The sequence below is a fragment of the Ischnura elegans genome, chromosome 4 (assembly GCF_921293095.1).
Source record: "Ischnura elegans chromosome 4, ioIscEleg1.1, whole genome shotgun sequence".
Classification (NCBI taxonomy): domain Eukaryota; kingdom Metazoa; phylum Arthropoda; class Insecta; order Odonata; family Coenagrionidae; genus Ischnura; species Ischnura elegans.
This window is the reverse complement of record NC_060249.1, coordinates 24,438,357-24,457,212: the sequence shown is the minus strand read 5'-3', so window position 1 is coordinate 24,457,212 and position 18,856 is coordinate 24,438,357. Positions and strand designations below refer to the sequence as shown.

At 36.4% G+C, this 18,856-nt stretch overlaps 2 protein-coding genes across 4 annotated transcripts; one reads left to right on the top strand and one right to left on the bottom strand.

The window, feature by feature from the left end:
* The first annotated feature begins 7 nt into the window (after positions 1-7).
* Positions 8-5,710, top strand: LOC124157153 (coiled-coil domain-containing protein 134-like). Of its 3 annotated transcripts, none has more exons than XM_046531655.1 (6): positions 8-312; positions 552-618; positions 1,082-1,203; positions 1,290-1,374; positions 5,123-5,301; positions 5,392-5,710. In XM_046531655.1, the coding sequence occupies exons 2-6, from the start codon at positions 615-617 to the stop codon at positions 5,563-5,565; spliced, it is 564 nt and encodes a 187-aa protein (XP_046387611.1). In that variant the 5' UTR covers positions 8-312; positions 552-614; the 3' UTR covers positions 5,566-5,710. The 3 variants fall into 3 exon arrangements, with proteins under 3 accessions (XP_046387611.1, XP_046387610.1, XP_046387609.1); XM_046531654.1 differs by having other exon boundaries at positions 552-630; XM_046531653.1 differs by lacking the exon at positions 552-618.
* LOC124157152 (acylglycerol kinase, mitochondrial) lies at positions 5,691-18,798 on the bottom strand. The gene is made up of 8 exons (XM_046531652.1): positions 18,667-18,798; positions 18,452-18,571; positions 17,032-17,200; positions 16,712-16,927; positions 15,105-15,420; positions 12,032-12,187; positions 11,820-11,947; positions 5,691-5,869 (listed from the first exon to the last, which is right to left on the bottom strand). Exons 1-8 carry the CDS (start codon positions 18,774-18,776, stop codon positions 5,768-5,770), a joined length of 1,317 nt encoding a protein of 438 aa, XP_046387608.1. The 5' UTR covers positions 18,777-18,798; the 3' UTR covers positions 5,691-5,767.
* Between the last annotated feature and the right edge of the window lie 58 nt (positions 18,799-18,856).

Here is an 18,856-nt window from a genome sequence, read left to right as displayed (position 1 = left end):
AGTCTGCGGCAGTCTGCGGGACAAATGAGCTTAAACTCGATAGAACCCGGAATTCTCAACCGGCAAAATTTTTAATCGGTGAATTGCTATGAATTTTGTATTTTTTCTCATGTTTTCGGTGAAGCATTCCCTTATGCGTTTATCGGAATAAACCGTGTGTGCTTTGCTGTTTACGTTAAATGATACCAATGCGAAAAATGCTTTGCACTTTGTTTATCCCCCTGGCTGTTTGGTATTCGGCTTCTGCGGAGGATAAACTACACGAGCATGAAGTTAATGCTACATCGGAAGCGGATCGAGCTCAAGCGATATGTAAGCCTGAACGTTTATTTTTTATGTGAAATTTTAAGTATAATGTGATAGTCAATGAATTTCACGGATAGCGATGTATGAATTCCCACAAATACGGTAGGAATGTAATGTGTGTACATATATGTTCGTGTGGTTCCTTTAACTGACTTAATGGTCTTTAGATTAATATTATACTTACATTTTAAAGAACTCTAATTTTTTATTGTTCATTTTAAAAACTTATTCGTTCCTGAGCAAAGGTGCCAGTGCCTCAATATTAGGGAAGTTTTACACCACAACTACCTTCCTCACCTGCTGTATCCATGGGTAGGCATATAGGTAGACATTACTTTGTGATATACCTTTTATTCTTCGTGTCTTCTTTTTTGTTGAGTGTAGTACACCAAATAACTTCCAAAATCATGGGCTCTCCTAATAATAATGTTTTTGTTTTTTCCTAAGTATTGGAAAATGGCCTATAATAAATATTTTTTGCACAGTAATCCACACTATCACTACCACTAGGTCTCATGTACGTAAAATTTCGCTTAAATCTTAGTTTTATTTCATCTACCGCTTCGGCTTAATAGAATTTTAATAGAGGGGCATGGTAACTTAAAATTTTATTTATCTGCTATGTCACTTTGCATCACTCGACCAAAAAAGTCTCACTTTCATATGCACTTGTATGACGGTATACCTATGCTTATTGTATTTCGTCTTATATTCCACTCAAAATTGATCTTTAAAACTTCGATCGATAACAACTGTCTTAATAACGTCACTACAGTCCAACGCCTATACCGGAGGAGAAGGGTGGAACAACTGGCTGCTGTGAAGAGCTTAATGGAGTTACCAGAATATGAAAAGCAGTATAAGATGGTCATTATGATCGCTGAGAAAGTCTATAATGTTGGTGAAAAATGTTTTTTTTTTTTTAATTTGAGTTCATAATTAGTCCTTCTCTTAGTCTTTTCTTAATTTTTCTTATCCATAAGGTGATAGAATCCAGTAGAGTGACACTGGAGAGCTCGGGGTATATTCCTGGGGCACAGTTTCCAAAAGATGAGAATGTGAGGGATGGTAAGTGTTTTTGAATGAACACCTTTGTTGCAAGATATTTTATTGTTTATTTAAGTGATATTAGTTTTATAAAGCAATCTAGCAGCTGATTTTTATGGAAAGAGAACTCTTGAGGATTTCAATTCATAGTCGTTAAAGCCATCAGCTGTGATCCGTGCTTTCATTGCTGACTAAGTGCTATCAACTTTGTAATGAAGTCAAGAGACATTCCAAAAGAATGGTGTGAAAAGAGCTGTCAGATTTAGCACTGGGTCAGTTTCTCCTCATCTATCAAGCTCTATATCTATTGGCTGGAATATCTCTTTTTACATGTTAAATAGTGAGGGTAAAAATGGAAAATCGTGACCATTGCTATCTTCACTTGTGGCATCTGAGGGTCGGTTGTAAAATGAACACCGATGGTATAGATATTATGAATGATTGGTCTGACCCTTCAATCTAGTTTTGTTTTCTTTAGAATTTCCACTACCTGAAACCAATCTGCACAATCAAATGTCTTTTCTGAATTCCATTAACAAGGAGTAGAAAGGGTAGTTTCCTTTGATAAAGAAAACAAAAGGCATTGATTGTGATTTGTTACCCAACATTAGTGTATTCATAATATGTATACTTAATACAAATTATTTGGTTTTAGAAATCCTAGTTTAGACGAATTTTAATGGTCAATATTAGCTTCATTTGAAAAAGGCCAAATTAGCGCCCATGTGATGTTACTCCACGTGAGTCACAGGGACCTAGATTCTACATGAGTAGACAGGAGTTATACATTATCTGAGATTACCAATGCATGCATGTGGCGCAGAGCTCAGGAAAACACTTTTTAAGAATCATCTATTAAAATTGCCTTTGGTCAGAAAGATTCCTTCATTTGATAGGGTATTAATAGTCCTTATTTAAGCCAAGCGCTACCTGCTGGCAGGGTACTCTGCTACCTACTTGCAGCCTGCATGGTATAGGCGCTCATAGCCTCTCACCAAGGTGGCCTAACACGGTGGTAGCTGGAACCAGAATGATGTTACACGAACTTTTCCCAGCATTCATACTTTGATGTCGCGTTTTTCTGCACTTGAAATTTTCACTTTTCATTTAATCGCAAAAAATAGATATTGTCATTTAAAAATCTAAAAGCATGAATTATGTACTCCAGGTTGGTTTGATGTAGCTCTCCTAACTGCTAGCTTTTTCATAGTGACACATTTTCTCTCGTTTTCATAATTAAAAATCTGATCTTGTAACTCATTAGGGGCCATTACAAGTTTACAGGCAGTTTAGGGGCCGTAACATGGGCTACAAGTTTCCCTCTTCCCGAGCAATTTTGAGGCCACAGTTTTGGAAAAAATATGCTTGAATATAGTCCCTTCTTTACTTTTTACTCGGGCATTTTTGGAAAAAAGGGGGGACTATATTCAGATAAATACAGTACCCATTCCGCTTGTTACAGCCTGGCATTTGAAGCTTTTTGAGTGTTATCATGTTATAAAATTGAGGAACTTTGAAATTTTCTACTTAGCGGAAGACCTAAGATAGGCTTTTCATGGAAAAATTCAATAGAAAAAATTAAAATCTGCCTCATTTTAAATGGAAAATTTTTGTTTTTCAGATCTTTTGATTTAGGCAATTAAAAAAAATAGGAAACCACCGTATTACATATATTCTTTTGTATGACCCAAAGATTTTATTGACTGACCCAGGTTTTGGCAAATTATTTCAATATCAATGTGTCATTATAATTCCTCTCATTCCGTCCCCACTTCCTGGCTCTTCTGCAATTTGTTAGCATATCGCAGTGGCGGATACAGATGGGGGGCGCAGGGGGCGCGCGCCCCCCCTTGCGGGTCCACTTGTATTGCCGAACATTGCAAAACCACAATTGTAACTTTTTTATATCATAAGATGACATTGTCTTTTACATGTTTATAATCACTTTAAGTAAAATTTTCATATACTTTGCCTGCGACTTGATCATCTTTTATTACGATAAAAGTATAGACAACTCAAGATATGTTGCCCCCCCCTTGAGTTTTTTCTGTATCCGCCATTGGCATATCGAACCTGTGGTTATTTCTGCCAGTGCAGCTCTAGGAGTCATTGGAAGCTATTTTACTGGGAGGGTTGTAGGAGTAGAGTTGTTTCAATTATCATCATCATAAGTTAACAATCCTAAAGGCCGCTATGCACGGTGAATGATCATGCAATCATTCGCGGGATCATGGGAGGAAAATAGTAAGTGTTCTACTTTTCACTGAATGATAACATGCATGACGGTTCATTCGCAAATTTTTCCGTTAACACGGTAAATTATTTCATTCACCATACATAGTGGCCTGAAGATTGGTTTGATGCAGCTCTCCTATCTGCTAGCTTTTTCATAGTGACACATTTTCTCTCGTTTACATCATTAAAAATCTGATCTTGTAACTCATTAGGGGCCATTACAAGTTTACAGGCAGTTTAGGGGCCGTAACATGGGCTACAAGTTTCCCTCTTCCCGAGCAATACCTGGTGGCTTGCTAGAAATGTTTAATTTTGATTAATAAATCAGGTGTCTAGGACCTTCGGGATTTGGTACATTCAGCCACACTCTTCCCAGGGGTCCGTTGATCATGACATCATTATCAACTCGGTGAGAGGGTACCAAATGCAACAATATGCAGTGTGATTCTCACTTATTTTCCTCGTTTTTGACTCTTGGTGATCTGGAGTGAGTGCAACAATTCTACCCTCACTAAAATTGCGACTGCTAAGTGCTTGACATCACTCTCCTCAGTTGCATGAGGTCAGAGTGCTTGATTGCTCTTCGAGTTAAGATGAGCGCTCAGTGTGGCTGAATGTACTCATTGTATGTATGTAGGTGAATTGAAGGGGTAGCGTACAGGCAACAATCCCTCCATTTTTTCTTTGAAAATACAAGAATGGTAATCATTTTTGAGGTTATCCATCGAAATCACATTCTCCAGGTCATTATAGTGTTTGTGTATGTAATATTTTGTAGGTCTTCCGGAACCCCTCTTCTGTGGAGAGGTATTGCATACCATCCAGGTGCCCCAATAAGTGTGGACTAGCCCCGTGAACAATGATTTAGAATGAAGTACCCATGTCTGGAGAATATTCCAAAGTTTACTGTTTGGCTTAGAAGTGGTGAATTCAACTGATGTATTATTGCTTTTCCCATGAAAAATATTTAGCACCTGCCTGAGACTTAGCAATGCATGCACCATCTAAGTTTTTTTTATACATAAAAATTTGATGTAGTGAATCATATTAAATTGTTGAAAAAAGAGAAAAGATTGATGTTCTGCTGGAGCAGAAATCCACTTTACTAATTATTTTTATAGTTGAAATATATTTAAAATGTGAATGTGCTTTTCCAGTAATGCTAATTACCGTATTTCTCCGAATATACTCCCCCCCCTCCTAATTTTGAGGCCACAGTTTTGGAAAAATTTTTTAAAAATATGCTTGAATATAGTCCCTTCTTTACTTTTTACACGCATTTTTGGAAGAAAAGGGGGGACTATATTCAGATAAATACGGTACCTATTCCGCTTGTTACAGCCTGGCATTTGAAGCTTTTTGAGTGTTATCATGTTATAAAATTGAGGAACTTTGAAATTTTCTACTTAGCGGAAGACCTTAGATAGGCTTTTCATGAAAAAGTTCAATAGAAAAAATTAAAATCTGCCTCATTTTAAATGGAAAAGTTTTGTTTTTCAGACTCTAATCTTCTATATTTTATTTTTCAATACAGCATTGTCCAATATCCTTGAAAATACTGCTCTCCTGGGAGATGTCTTACTTCATCTCCCTGACATAACTCATGCAATTCTTGCTTACAATTATGAATGGACCGTTATGTTCCGATGGAGCATTGGCTTCTGTAATGAGACTTTGCTTATGGATTCCAAGACGGTGAAAATGATCAATTTGGTAAGGAAGCATTGTCACCCTTTCAGTTGACGCTTGTTGGAATGAAAATAAAGTGACTCTTTTCAGTTCTGTGACACACTTTCTTTGCAGGTGGCTCAAGAGATGAATATTACTGACCGAGATCCATCATATGTTAACCCTTATAGAAAGGATGTAAAATTAGAAAAACGGGCATCAGATGTAGAAGTAAAAACGAGTAAAAAGAAGAAGAAAAAAGATAAACGTAAAGGTCCAGCCCTTTCTTCTCCTCGTGTAGATTTGTAGACAGCTGTCTTTCTATTCTTTTCTTATGTCATTTCAGGCATATTATGTCCCACCTTTTGATAATTGGAGCCATAATTGAGTATTTTCTTATGTGCCTTATGTTGCATTCAATGAAGGAAGCCATGTTAACATCCTGCCCTTGAAATGACTGATATTTATTAATATTTACATGTTTATACATCAGATATTGCATTTATGTTGATTAAGATGGGCAAAACATCTTAACTTTATTTGGTATCAAAGCAATGTGAATAGGTCTCACATCGAAGTTCTCTTTATCAATATATATCCACTGCTCAGGTTCCTGTGGAAGGAGACAAACCAGGTAGTAATTAATTTTTTGTACATAATACTTATCATGATAGAAACATTGTAAGTAAAGAAGTAGGTGAGAGCTGTGCCCAGCAATAATCACAATGATTGTTATAATACTGGCGAAGAAGTTCAGTATACATAGCTACTTAATTCATCCCTTAAAATTTGCATGAAAAATGCAATTAAATGTATACTAACACCCTCATTAATTATAAATCACTCACGACTATCCATATCTATAACTTACTTAAAATAATAAGACTTAAAACTTTCCTCTCTCATATCATACAAGAAAAAAAATATTCTTAGCACTTAAATTCCACATTGTTAGAATGAAAACATAAGGAGTGTCACACTGTATAGTCTGAAGCCTGAACTTAATAATTTTCAATGTACTTCTCAAGGCAAAATATCTCATACCCAGTATTTAAATTTTAATAACTCGTAGGGCATAACTAAGCATGCATTATTAAGCTTTAAATAAAATAATCTTGTGAAAATATCACTGCAACAAAATTTTTAATTTCTTCAAATAAGTTTTTGACTGAAATTAATCTCTACTAAAGTTCCACATCTGTGATTCACATTGAGTAGATACAAAATCATTAAAAATGAGGATATTTAACTTTTCCTACCAACAGGGAACCATTTCCATTTTCCGTGGATATTAAGGAATTTCAACTTTCTTTTTAGACTGTTAGAGATTTAACTCAAATTGATAACACATGTGAAAAAGTGCAAAAGAGATAATAAATGTTTAAATCGATGTGATGTATTATTCCATTATAATTTTGGCCATCCCAAAAAATAATTTTAATTCAAGTTCTTATTGAGCAAGGTCCTTAGCTTGAAAGATATAAATAATGATTTAACAGAAATTCTCTTATTTCTTTTTGGAAAGGTAGATTAATACATCTTTTATACAATGTAAGCAATGCTTTAATAAACCATCAAAAAAATAAATTTCTGCAAACTCGCAAATGCGAAATAGTCAAAGCAAAATTCATAAATAAATTTGTCATTTCTGTTGAAATTAAAAGCTACAAAACTTCAAAAACAGTCACACATTTGGTTTGACTAAATCCAAATACAAATGAATATTTTCTCAAATGCATGCTTTTTATAGTTTTAAAACATCACCATAACTAATGTACTAACTTACAGGTAATCCTGTATTACAATCAACAGCAAAGAGCTACTGCATGACTGTTTTCCTTAAGGCTGTTTTACACGGGGCATATACTTGCACAATCTGACGTGTGTATGAAGGCGCAGTCAAAATTGCATCATGTAAAGCACTGAATTGCTAGAACAAATGCGAGAATGTGTGGACATAAGATGGCCAAATAACCCCTGTTCTAATTTCGTTCATGCATTCACGCAACTCCACACCATTTTAGAAATTAATGCAGCTCTAACCTGTGCAATTCTGTGCCCCGTGTAAAACGGCCTTTAAACATTATCTCCCTCCTTATGCATTAAAGTACCAACGTAAATGCTTGCAGCATGCCAGAACATGAGACCTAAGATAATAGCCGCTCACTTTACTGGATGTTCGAAAATTGTGTGTGAGTGATCAGTTAATCTGTAACCTGAATTGAGCAAAGAATATACTTGTGACAGAGAGCCTAAATAGAGGTTTCAGTCAATTCCATTGAAGTTATTGGAGCTGATGTAAGAACCCATTCTTTTTATTAAGGTACCTAAAGAACCAGGTGGAATGTGAGGATGAGGAATGCTTTAGCTTGCCTACCATTTAAGCATGAATATACATAGAAATTCGTAGGGTGTTGTTGTTTTGGTGGAAAACTGTGAGGTGTCTTGCTTCTCACATTAGTGCACCCTATGACTGCAGACCCACAGATAATAATTTAAAATATTGTCGATTTCATCAGTGCAAAGTGATGACACTGCAGTGATTGCATGGGTAATGAAAAAAGTTAATATCATATACAGCAGTTGTCGTCCTGGAAGTTCCCCCCTCTGACCTACCAAATACCATGTTGTTATTGCTTTCTATTGATATTTTTACCTCTGATAAGATTCCTCACTCTCCTTGAAATCCAACTTGTGCACTGGCCATAATTTAATTATTATTCTTGTAGTTTTGCAGTTTGTTGTTCTTTTGTTATGTCTCTCTTATCTCACCCAGCACAAGTGATGACATATTTATTTATTTAATGCCTGGATTCCATGGATACACTCTTGAGAGATATTGGAAGCTAAACTTGGAATTGTCGTTAAATATCGTATCTCTCCATATAGGACATATCCATGGAATCTAAGTACATATCTTCTACAATTATCACTTGTACTAGCTGGCATTATACTTGCTGGCACAATGGACTTTTTAATGCATCTATCCAAGACTTGAACCAAGTTTACCTCAAGGTATTATTGCCAAGAGAGAAGCTCTTATGTGACCCTCAATATTAACCACTGTTTGCTACATTGTAATTATACGCTCACAATGGAGAATTTCATGATCAAAATTATCTGTGGAGTGGAGTCAAACCCTAACAGAGAACAAGTAACCATAAGTGCAGTTTCCAAGGTCCTTCATTTCTTTTTTACTTTAAAAGTAAAAACTTGCTAAATTTCACTTATAATTTTGGAAAACCGATTTTGTCGTGGTGCAACATCATCTGTACCAGGATGAAACCGGTATTCCATAATTATACATGTGATATTTACAAAGTATTTTTATTAAAATGAAACGATTTCACTAAGTAACATCTCAAACTATTGACTCCTTCCTTGCATTCTACTGTGCCAAGTGCAGATTATGCCATGCTTCTCTGTGTTTTTAGGTTTGTACATGCATGCCAGGTCAGTATTTTGCTAATCTTAGGCATGTGATACATTTTGCATTTTTAGAAAATGATTTTATGAGATTGTGTAGCCTTGCTGAAGTCATTAAACTGCTCAATAAATTATCTTTATTTTGAATATGGCAATGAAAAATCAAGCCCCCTCTGTTTTTGATATCCTCAGAAAATACTATTTTAAAAGTGCTTACCTATATGTTTTATATGAAAACATTTTGAACAATTGTGTAAATTAAATGATTTTCAACTAATTTTGAGAAGTCATCGCACCCTACTTTCCTCTTTATCTGCCTCTTCCAACTTCCACATGTAGACTGCCATGCCAGTCACAGTGATCAGCTACGAATATTCCCACCACATCATGCCAGACACAGTGATGGAGCAACTGAATCCCAGTGGATTGCTGATCCCATGAATGGCCATGGCTGATCGCTTAAACTTAGATCGTGACCGAAGTGGTCATAATGACTGCAGTACTTAGAATAAAATTCATTTTAGATTCGTTTGCAATGAAATTGACAGCCACATGCACCAATAATATGATGAAACTGATAAAAAAAATACTGATGGCATCATGGGAAATATGTACAGTGGAACCTTGTTAAAGCGAGTACTGGCTATAGCGAGACCCCCGCTATTACGAGAGATAGCCGATGCACCATCAATTCATCCCATAATAAGCATGTTAAAAATTTCGTTTTTACGAGGCCCTTTTGGTGTTGGCTCTCGCCATAGCGAGGGTTTAACCGCCGGAAAAACTTACACCAAGACTCCTTAATCTCTGTAATTGCTAGCGATCTGTTAGAAATGAAGTTAATGGAGTGCTCAGTGTCAAATTTATGTGGTAAACTATCGTTCGATAAATGAGTAGTTAATTTTGGTGAAAATAATGTGGCATTAGCATTCGCGAATGCTTGATCTTCTTTTGTTCCTCGGGCGGAAGAAAGCAGTCGTCAGCATACCCGCATGTCCATGAGTTGCATGAAGAGAAAGCATTTGATGGAACACACCATGGCCAAAAAAACACCAAACACGTCTAAGCGAGAAAATAAAGGAGTAATATGAGGTACATTGGCTATTATTTGCACCACCTCCGGTAAAGCGACAATTCGCTATAGCGAGTGTTTATTGGAGCACCGTGGGGTGTTGTTTTATCGAGGTTGCACTGTATTAAGACACCATGGCAGTCAACATATTAAACAGTGAACAAAGCGTGTGGAACAATAGGCTGAAGCTGAAGGTTAAACCATCTCCATCACTCTGCCACCTACCTAAGAGTCTATGATAATTTTTGAGATCTCTCATTAGGGTCTAGTCAAATAACATTGGAAAATCCCAATCTTATTCAGAGCAATTCTGAGTACCAAAAAGGGCTGAGCAATTGGCTCCTTACTACATGACTAGCACCCAACTGCAAAGGCAGAATTCTAATCCGCTTAGGGATATACTAGGTGTACTTAAATTTCCCCAGTTTTGAATGTTTACGTGGTGTGTGTGTGTGTCAGCTTCCAAAATTTTCAACTTGATATATGATTGTAAGATGAAGTGCTCCAACAGCCGTAATGTTTTCTACTTGTCCGTTTCACACCGACCCGGGTATTACTGCATTGATTTGTGGGAGATGGACTAAAGACTGCTGGGACCAAAAACAGCCTCTTAACCGGCAAGCCTTGACAATGACTCACTCATACACAGTCTAAAAGGCAGGGGAATAAGCTCAAGAAGAGCAGGACAAGATGTACAGTACACTCCCGATAATCCGGGCTAATGATGGGGAGAGACGGCACGAATAATTCGAAAACACGGATAACCCAAACTTTCACCTGAATGTCTTACATGTTCATAATTTATTTTAAAAAAACGACATATTATTTATTTATTCAGTTATTCTGTTATTTTAGAGTGCCTCCCGGACTCAATTAAGGCTTTCTTTGCCAGTTCGCGATCTTTTTAGCGGTGATAACATGGTACTCGTATTATTAATGCTCCATGTAAGGCCTGGTTTCGCAAACCTCACATCCGTGGCTGTGTGATCAAGGATACAGAAAAGTGGTTTGCACGAATGCTTCAAAACCACTGCTGGACGTCGGAAACTACATTGCCAGGCACCACGCCACGTAGTCGCCTCTCACACAAGTTGCCTGGGTTGCAACTGCTGCGGGACATGTATCCATGATCACGGAGCACGGTCTCGCACTGCGAGGCTTGGAAAACAAGAAGGAACACGGAGCTCCCGTGAATGCATCTAGCATGCGATCGCTTCTGTTTTACAAAGGGAATTCTAACAGAAATAATTAGCCTGGTGTATCATAGTGTTAATGCAGTAATTCTTATGATTTTGCATCCGATTTTATTTTTCTTATAAAGATAGTGGAAAAAATTGAGCGAGAGTGAAAATCATGTACAGACAATCGGTAACCCGGATAAACCGCAGCCGGATAATCGGGAGCCTGCTGTATAATGAAACAAGATAGATGCGCACCTATCCATAGGGTCAGTGTAAAATGGACAAGTAGAGAACGTCACGGCCGTTGAAGCACTTCATCTTACAATTCCTATTCAAGGCCGTAGAGCTCTAATCCTTATATTCATTGATATTTGATGTTTTGCTTAAATTTAATGCATCGATGAATGCTCACTCCCTCCTGATAATTTAAAATTGTGTTCCAAGATTTAATATGGATAATCTCCATTAGTATTTCTGTTTTTTTTAATGCATTAGTAATGCATGTAACCTAAGGTACTACATCAAATAGAAGCTCTTTGTCAACACATTTCATCCTCCAGCCCAAGAGTGAAGTAAATCCTCCAACTTTCCTAAATTAACAATGATTCTCTAAGCAACACTTAAATATGCTAAGACAGTTATGCACAAATTAAAATTTTTTCCTAATAAATTTATGTATATCTTCCAGCAAAATGTTTACGCAATTGTTTACGGTTTGCCAACGGCTATATCGATATATGAGAGCTTCATTCGTACATGGTATGTACATACTAAGGTGGTATCCTAAGATTAGAATTTGGCAAAAGTCACGCGTGACTAACATTTTGAGTATCCCCTCTGAGCAAGCGTATTACAAGATGCTAAATACTTGTGATTATTTTTACCTTGTGCTTCAAGCTTGGTTTTATCTCTAACTCACTGGCATAGAAAATGTCTTCGGCCATAGATTCTTTATCATTCTCTCTCTTCCAGCCTTCAGATACAAAATCTACCATTCCAATTGACTTAGGACCTGAGAAAAATCAAGTATGATGTATTAAGATATTATTACATGGAAACTTTCAAAATCAATCTTCATCATGTAGCAGTTTATTACCCATCAAAACCTTTAGATGAGGCGCAGAATTTGTAACATCATGACCTACATTTCTGGTTAGGACAGAAAAATCAACAGTCGAGCAAGACTTGGAGTACCATTTCCCACATTCAGGATTGTTCACAGCACTGTAGTCCACTGCTGGCCCTCCGCTAACTGAAACCAAATGTGTAAGTGGAATATGTAATACCAATCACATTATTCATTCGAACAAGTTATTTAAAAGCATACAATTAAAAGAGATTTTTATCTTAATTGACCATAAAACTTGTCATCTTAGTTTTAGGCTAAGCATCTCATGGGAGAATTGAAGTAACCTGCTAATTGAGAAGGCATCACAATCGTTTTAAAATGAATGGAAATGCATTAACATGGAATGATAAAACTTTACTAATACTTTTAAACACTCTTTCATTGGTTTTTAATTAGCCACATATCATCAAAAGGGGGTTTACCTGAACAAATTTCACATACTGCAGTTCATTCATGAAATTCAATTATGTAACAAGTAAATTATTGACTATCCATCCTGGAAGTAAGATTAAGAAACACAAACCCCACAAATTACAACAAGCGCACGGCAGCTATTTTCTTAGCCTGGTAGTAGAAACTTTTAGCCTCATTTTCCACAGTCCTATTCCATTTTAGATGGCATTTATAAGAACTAATAATTTAGCTTGATATATTTCTAATGACAGCCTTACATTATGGGAGGAGCAAGTAAAGTAGATCAATGGAATTGAAATGTGAGTTGAGCTGTGTAATTCTTCTCTGTATAAAGGTTATGAGTGCCAAAGCTTGCAAGAAATGTTTCCTTCATAATTCTAATTTTTTTCAATAGATATTTATAGTGGGCTAGATTAACCTAAATTGCCCCATGTTGAGAGATGAAATGGATTACAAAAAGTCATTCACAGGAATTCAGGTTCAGAGATTCTCATACATATTTATTTCCTGAACTTCAAGTGTAGCATTGTATCATAGTACATACATTTGTACATCTCAATTGCTTTGACAAGCTAGCTTCATTTTTTTGGCATCAAAATGTAAATTTTATTTCCTCTGTCAACATAGCACCTTATTCCTTGGATCAATAAAAACATCGGCCTACATAGATTTTAACAGTATTTCACATGTATAAGATTATAGCATGCATAAAAATGGTTCAATTTTACTACTCCATTCTGAAAAGGAATTCTTTCAAAGCTTTTTCAGACATTTTAATTCCATATTGAAAATATTTGGTTGACTACAAAACGGTGAAAACTACTGAACAACTTACTTTTTTTGCATTAATTTTAACATGTTAAACCAAAGCTGCATATAATGAGTTACACTTGATTTTTTTAAAGTTGAATTCTTAGCATATAGGAATGAATCAAACAGACATCTATGGTATAGTCAACAAAAAACAAATAGTCACACAAAGAAGCAAGCTTTTAGCAGAAATTTCAAAAAAATATTCTAATCTCTTGTCTTGTGGAAGGTTAATCAGGATTTCCACAGGGTCAGGTTCTTCAACCCCATCTCGGCTGACGTTTCGATGAATGAGTTTTCTATCATCATCAGGGCAAGATGACAATGGACAAGTTGTTCATTGAAACATTGGCCGAGATGGAGTTGGAGAACCTGACCCGGTGGAAATCCTGAGTAACCTTCCACAATTCTATACGCCGGGAAAGCCTGTGATTAATCTCTTGTCTGTGATTACCTGTAGCCAATGCATCCAAATACTGAGGTACCTGGAAAACTTGTTATAATCTGCCAAGTCTTTTAACAAAATAAAAAAAATTATTATTTGCTATATGATGAACAAAATTAAATCTGACTAATCACTACACCTAAGGTACCAAAATTGACTGATGTAAGCTTGAAAGATCAAGAGATATATTTTAAAGGAAAAAATCTTCCCTTGGACTCATCATTCACTAAAGAATTGAAAATAAATTTTAACTACAATGTTCTTAATTATGTCCAACAGAACCCTTTCATCCCTCAGCTACTAAGTACAGCATACTGCCGATTATCTGGGCTAATAATGGGGAGAAGCAGCACGAATAGTCGGAAAACACGAATAATCCAAAAGTTCACTTCAATTTCATGTAAATCAAACACATTATTATTATTTATGCACATCGCCTCTTATTTTAGGTTACTTTCCTTAATCATTCATAGCTATCTTTTCCCGATCGCGACCTTTTTAGTGTCGATAACGTGATTGTACTCGTATTCCTACTGCTACATGTAATACCTGGTGCCTGAAAATCATGTTTCCAAGAACACAGATTCAAAAAATTAGTCTGTACGAATGCTTCAAAACCACTGCATGACGTTGGAAATTACACTTTCAGTTACCATGCTGTGTAGTCGCATCTCGAGCAAGTCTCCTGATCAGTGAAAGCGATCGCACACCGTAATGTTTAGATAACATGAACACGGTGCTTCTGTGAAGGTTATGAGCGTGCGATCACCCCATCACACAGCAGCGGTAATAGGATACCAGGACTCTTGGCAATTTGTCTACGCAGGCAAGTGCCTGGCTATGACTCATGCTATCTCTGCTTCCACTTCCCCACTGTCTTCACGTCTACTATTCCCTTCCTTTCCAGTTTGACCTTGAGTAGTCGCAGCGTAAATATGTCCGAGTGCAGACAAAATCTCAGATTCCTTCGGGCTGTATTCAACCGAATACAAGGCGTGTATTTGTGATATCAAATATACAAAAACGATCCTAAACAACATTTCTCTTAATTTGCGACTAGTTAACCATTGAGGAATCTATTAAAATTTTTTTTATCACCGCTGATTGTCGTCTGCAAGAGGATTCTAATGGAAATAATAAACCTCGCATAGCCTTGCATTAAAATGCAAATATACCGGTGCTTCTGGGTCTGATTAAAATTTTTTAGATGTCGCGGAAAACATCAAAGATGTGTAAAACTCATGCATGGATGAGCTGCAACACAGATAAACCGCCCCGGATAATCAGGAGTCTGCTGTACATCCATCTTGTTGAGGTCCATTATAAAAAGTTACATAACTAATGTAAAGGAAAAATGTAAAATCCTCTCACCTGCTTTTGGTTTCTTAGGAATGAAAGACTGCCACCACCTGATATCCCTCAGTTTACTGTCTTTGGGTGGAGGAGACTCGGTGGTACCCCTGGGGACACCAAAGCATTTGGAACAACCACTGCATGGCAAAACATATCGTACTTCACCTTCACATTCCCAGGTAATGTCTTTGTATGAGGAGAATACATAAGAAGCATAGGAGCGAAGAGTACCCCACAACCAATATTTATCACGTCTGGCATAAGCATCGTGGAAGGCACCCCAGTCAACACGGCCAGGAGAGAAAACTGGCTTCCCAACTATATCACCTTCTTCCTGCAAAGACATGGATATCAGAGTTAAAATAAAAACCACTCTGACATTTAAATATTAAACTTTATCTTTAAATCACAGTAGCACAAAGCAATCAAAGATATAGGTAAGTATTTTTTAATTTTCATTTCAGTTTTAAGTTAGATTCAAATTTTTAATAGTCCTCAAACTTTTCTGCCCCCAGAACTGATTTCAATTTTAACCAGACTTGATAGTGAGATGTCTTCCTCTATTACCTCATCCTCACTAATATAATGAGTGCCACATCAGATGAAATTACATATGGTATATTCAAATTCATAACTGTTTCTCAATCAGGTCTGTTATGAAGTGAATTCATTTTCAATTTCGCACCAAACTTTCTACTATTCTCACACCCAAATATTTATTACAAAAATAACATATTTCGTGGATGGTGATTAAACATAGATTGGGTGACTGTAACGCCTGTGAATTGAGAATAAAGTTGTATAGACTATAGTAAGGTTGTAAAAACATCAGCATTCACAACACAATAACAATTTTTTAATAATATACATTACTCTATTTTAATAAATCCTTACCACTCTGCCTTCTAATCCTCATCCACAGGTATGACCAGACTTATGAAGCCAGCCATCAAATTGTGGTTAACATAGCTCAAAAACCAAGATTTAATCAGAAGGCTTAGCCAGAGTTTATTAAGGTAATGTGTAGTAGTTAGAAGAATTCATCAATGGTTAAGGTCATTTGCACCATTCAGGTTGGGTAGGAAACGTTGAGTGAAGAGAAAATGGGAATTAAAATCACTCTTTTCTTAGCAAAAGGATCATAAGAGCCCTCCACATGCAAAGATCAGAGATACCTATACTTCTGCCAGGATATGAACATGGGCCTTTAGGATACCAAGTCAGAACACCAGTAAGCACACCATCTTGATCCCCCAAGCTTTCGTTGAATTGACAGAGCTGTCAATTCAACGAAACAATTCAACTGTATTCAGCTCTGAGTACTATGCAGGAACTTAATTTACTGATAAACATAAAGAGGGTTAGAGAAGAGTATCAATCTCATGAACAGTAAATGATATGAAATATACAGTGAAGTAAGCATACACATAATATAGTGAAACCACTATTTTAAGCTTTTGATAGCATTGGCTAAACAAAATTTAATTTTCAAGAAAGGCATTAAATAGAGAAACATTTTTCAAAAGGGGTATAGTCAGGGGCATAAAAATTGAGCAAAATTGAAGACAACTTAAAACTGAGGAATGCAAAATAGATGTTTACCTGTATTAGTAAAACAAACTTACCTCCATTACATTGATTTTCATGACATCAACAGGTTTAAAAACTTCCTTCACCACTGCCATAGATGCTTTCATCAAAGCCTCTCGACTATTGAAGTCCTTATCACTAGAAAATAATGCTTTAGCCACAGAGTTAGTTCTTCCAAGTGGCAGTATACCTATGGGTAACTTTTCAGCTGTGCTATCAGCATCTTCTCTCCTCAACATACCGGTGATTCCCTGAATATACACAAGTGATTTTTATTCACCAAGGTGATAAACAAATTTTACATTACATACTTTGCATAACAATTCTTCATTCACCCAAAACACTTTCATTTTACCTCTGATAAGGTGCCATCACCACCAGCTAGAACTACTGCTTGAGTATCACTAATAACATCCATAAATCCTTTGGTCTGCCCAGCATATTCAGTTTTTACAATGCTGACACTGATTCCAGCAAGATGAAATATTGGGGCACAGTATTTGTCAAACATGTCAACTGATTTTCTGAGAAAGAAGAGCAAAGTTCAACCATACATCTCTATTTTTCTATGTAAAACAAGGTTCACATGAAACATTGATGAACCCATGAAGGAGGATGCATGGAAAGTCATTGCACGTAATTAGGATAGGAGCTATTTCATGGTAGGTTATTCACAAATGTTGCCAAGTTAAAAGTGCTTACATAATAAAATATTGAATGTAATAATGTCTAGCAAACTACTGTCTTGAAGGATATCACAGGATACTGATCAACAATGCTGTTCCATCTGGCAAGAGGATAATTGGTCATGGGTTTGTTCTGCAGCAGAACAATGACCCCAAAAATTCTTCTATATTGGGTAAGTAGACAGTATGTCAATAGAAAAGAGAAATGTGGAGAACTAAAAAATATGATTTGGCCAAGTCAGTCACCAGACTTAAAACCCATTGAACTGTTATGGGATGAACATGACAGGCAGGTCCGAAAATTAAGGTCATCTAATGTTGAAGAGCTATGGAATAATTTACAGAGCTGTTAGACAGCAATATCTACACAAACACGACAAAATCTTATTTCCAGAATGCCAAGAGTTTGTGCAGCTGTTCTGAGGGCAAAAGGTGGATACTTTGAAGAGGCTAAAATATAATCCATATTGTATTGTACTTAATGATAAAGAGAGGAAATATATATTTTGTTGGCCTATTTAGTTTTCAAGATGTGTTTGTATGTTGAAATAATGATGTAGTTTTGTGCATAGGTGATCGAAAACTTTTGACCAGTAAAGTATTGGGGTTTTAAATACCCAAGGTATATTTTCATTCAATATCAACAACAGGAGCTACTTTAAAAATTACATACTCCTTTGCAAACTAATAATTTTTAAGCTAGGGATAAAAACTGATTAGGTTGTCTATCCCCTAAAGAATATATGCAGATTTGAATAATAACATATATTTTGATAGGGCTTAAGGCTACAACGACTAAATACAGGCAAAGGGGGGGCATGGTAGGGCAGCGCCCCCTAGACTAAAAACTAATGTAGTCCACACATATTCTTACAAATCTGCAGGCAAAGACCAAATTCTTACCATCCCCAAGATTACATCTAAAGTAGACGAAAATTAGCACGTACGATACATTCAACCACATTTAAGATCCGGAATTTATAATTATATTCGATTAAATTCCAAGAATTTCACCCTTTTACAAGCAATTGCTGGGAGACGATATCACGCAGCCAGGGTCGAGAACCTTGATGACATTAATCAAATTACCTTCTGTTGGCAGCTGGATTTAAAATTACAGTTATGTGCCGAGGTTTCACTCCAACAGGTAGAGGTACTTCACCGAATTTGGCTGCTTCTTCGCAATAAGCTCGCATAAGTTCGAACGTACTGAAAGTGGATGTGAGAATTGAGTTTATTTCAACAATGACATGACTTTCCATTGACATAAACTAGATGATAAACATAAAAACTGTAAAACATACTCATGCCGATCTTTAGCATAGCTAACGCCGTAAGAAATAGCCAAGAATGCGAAAGTTGACTTTTTCCAGTTATTCCGGAGGGTCTTCAAAATACGAAGCACTTTCGCCATTTTAACAGTTGTGAAGCGATATATATGGCAACAGCCAATGGGAGACCCAGAGAAATTGTGACACTCCCCTCCCCCTTAAC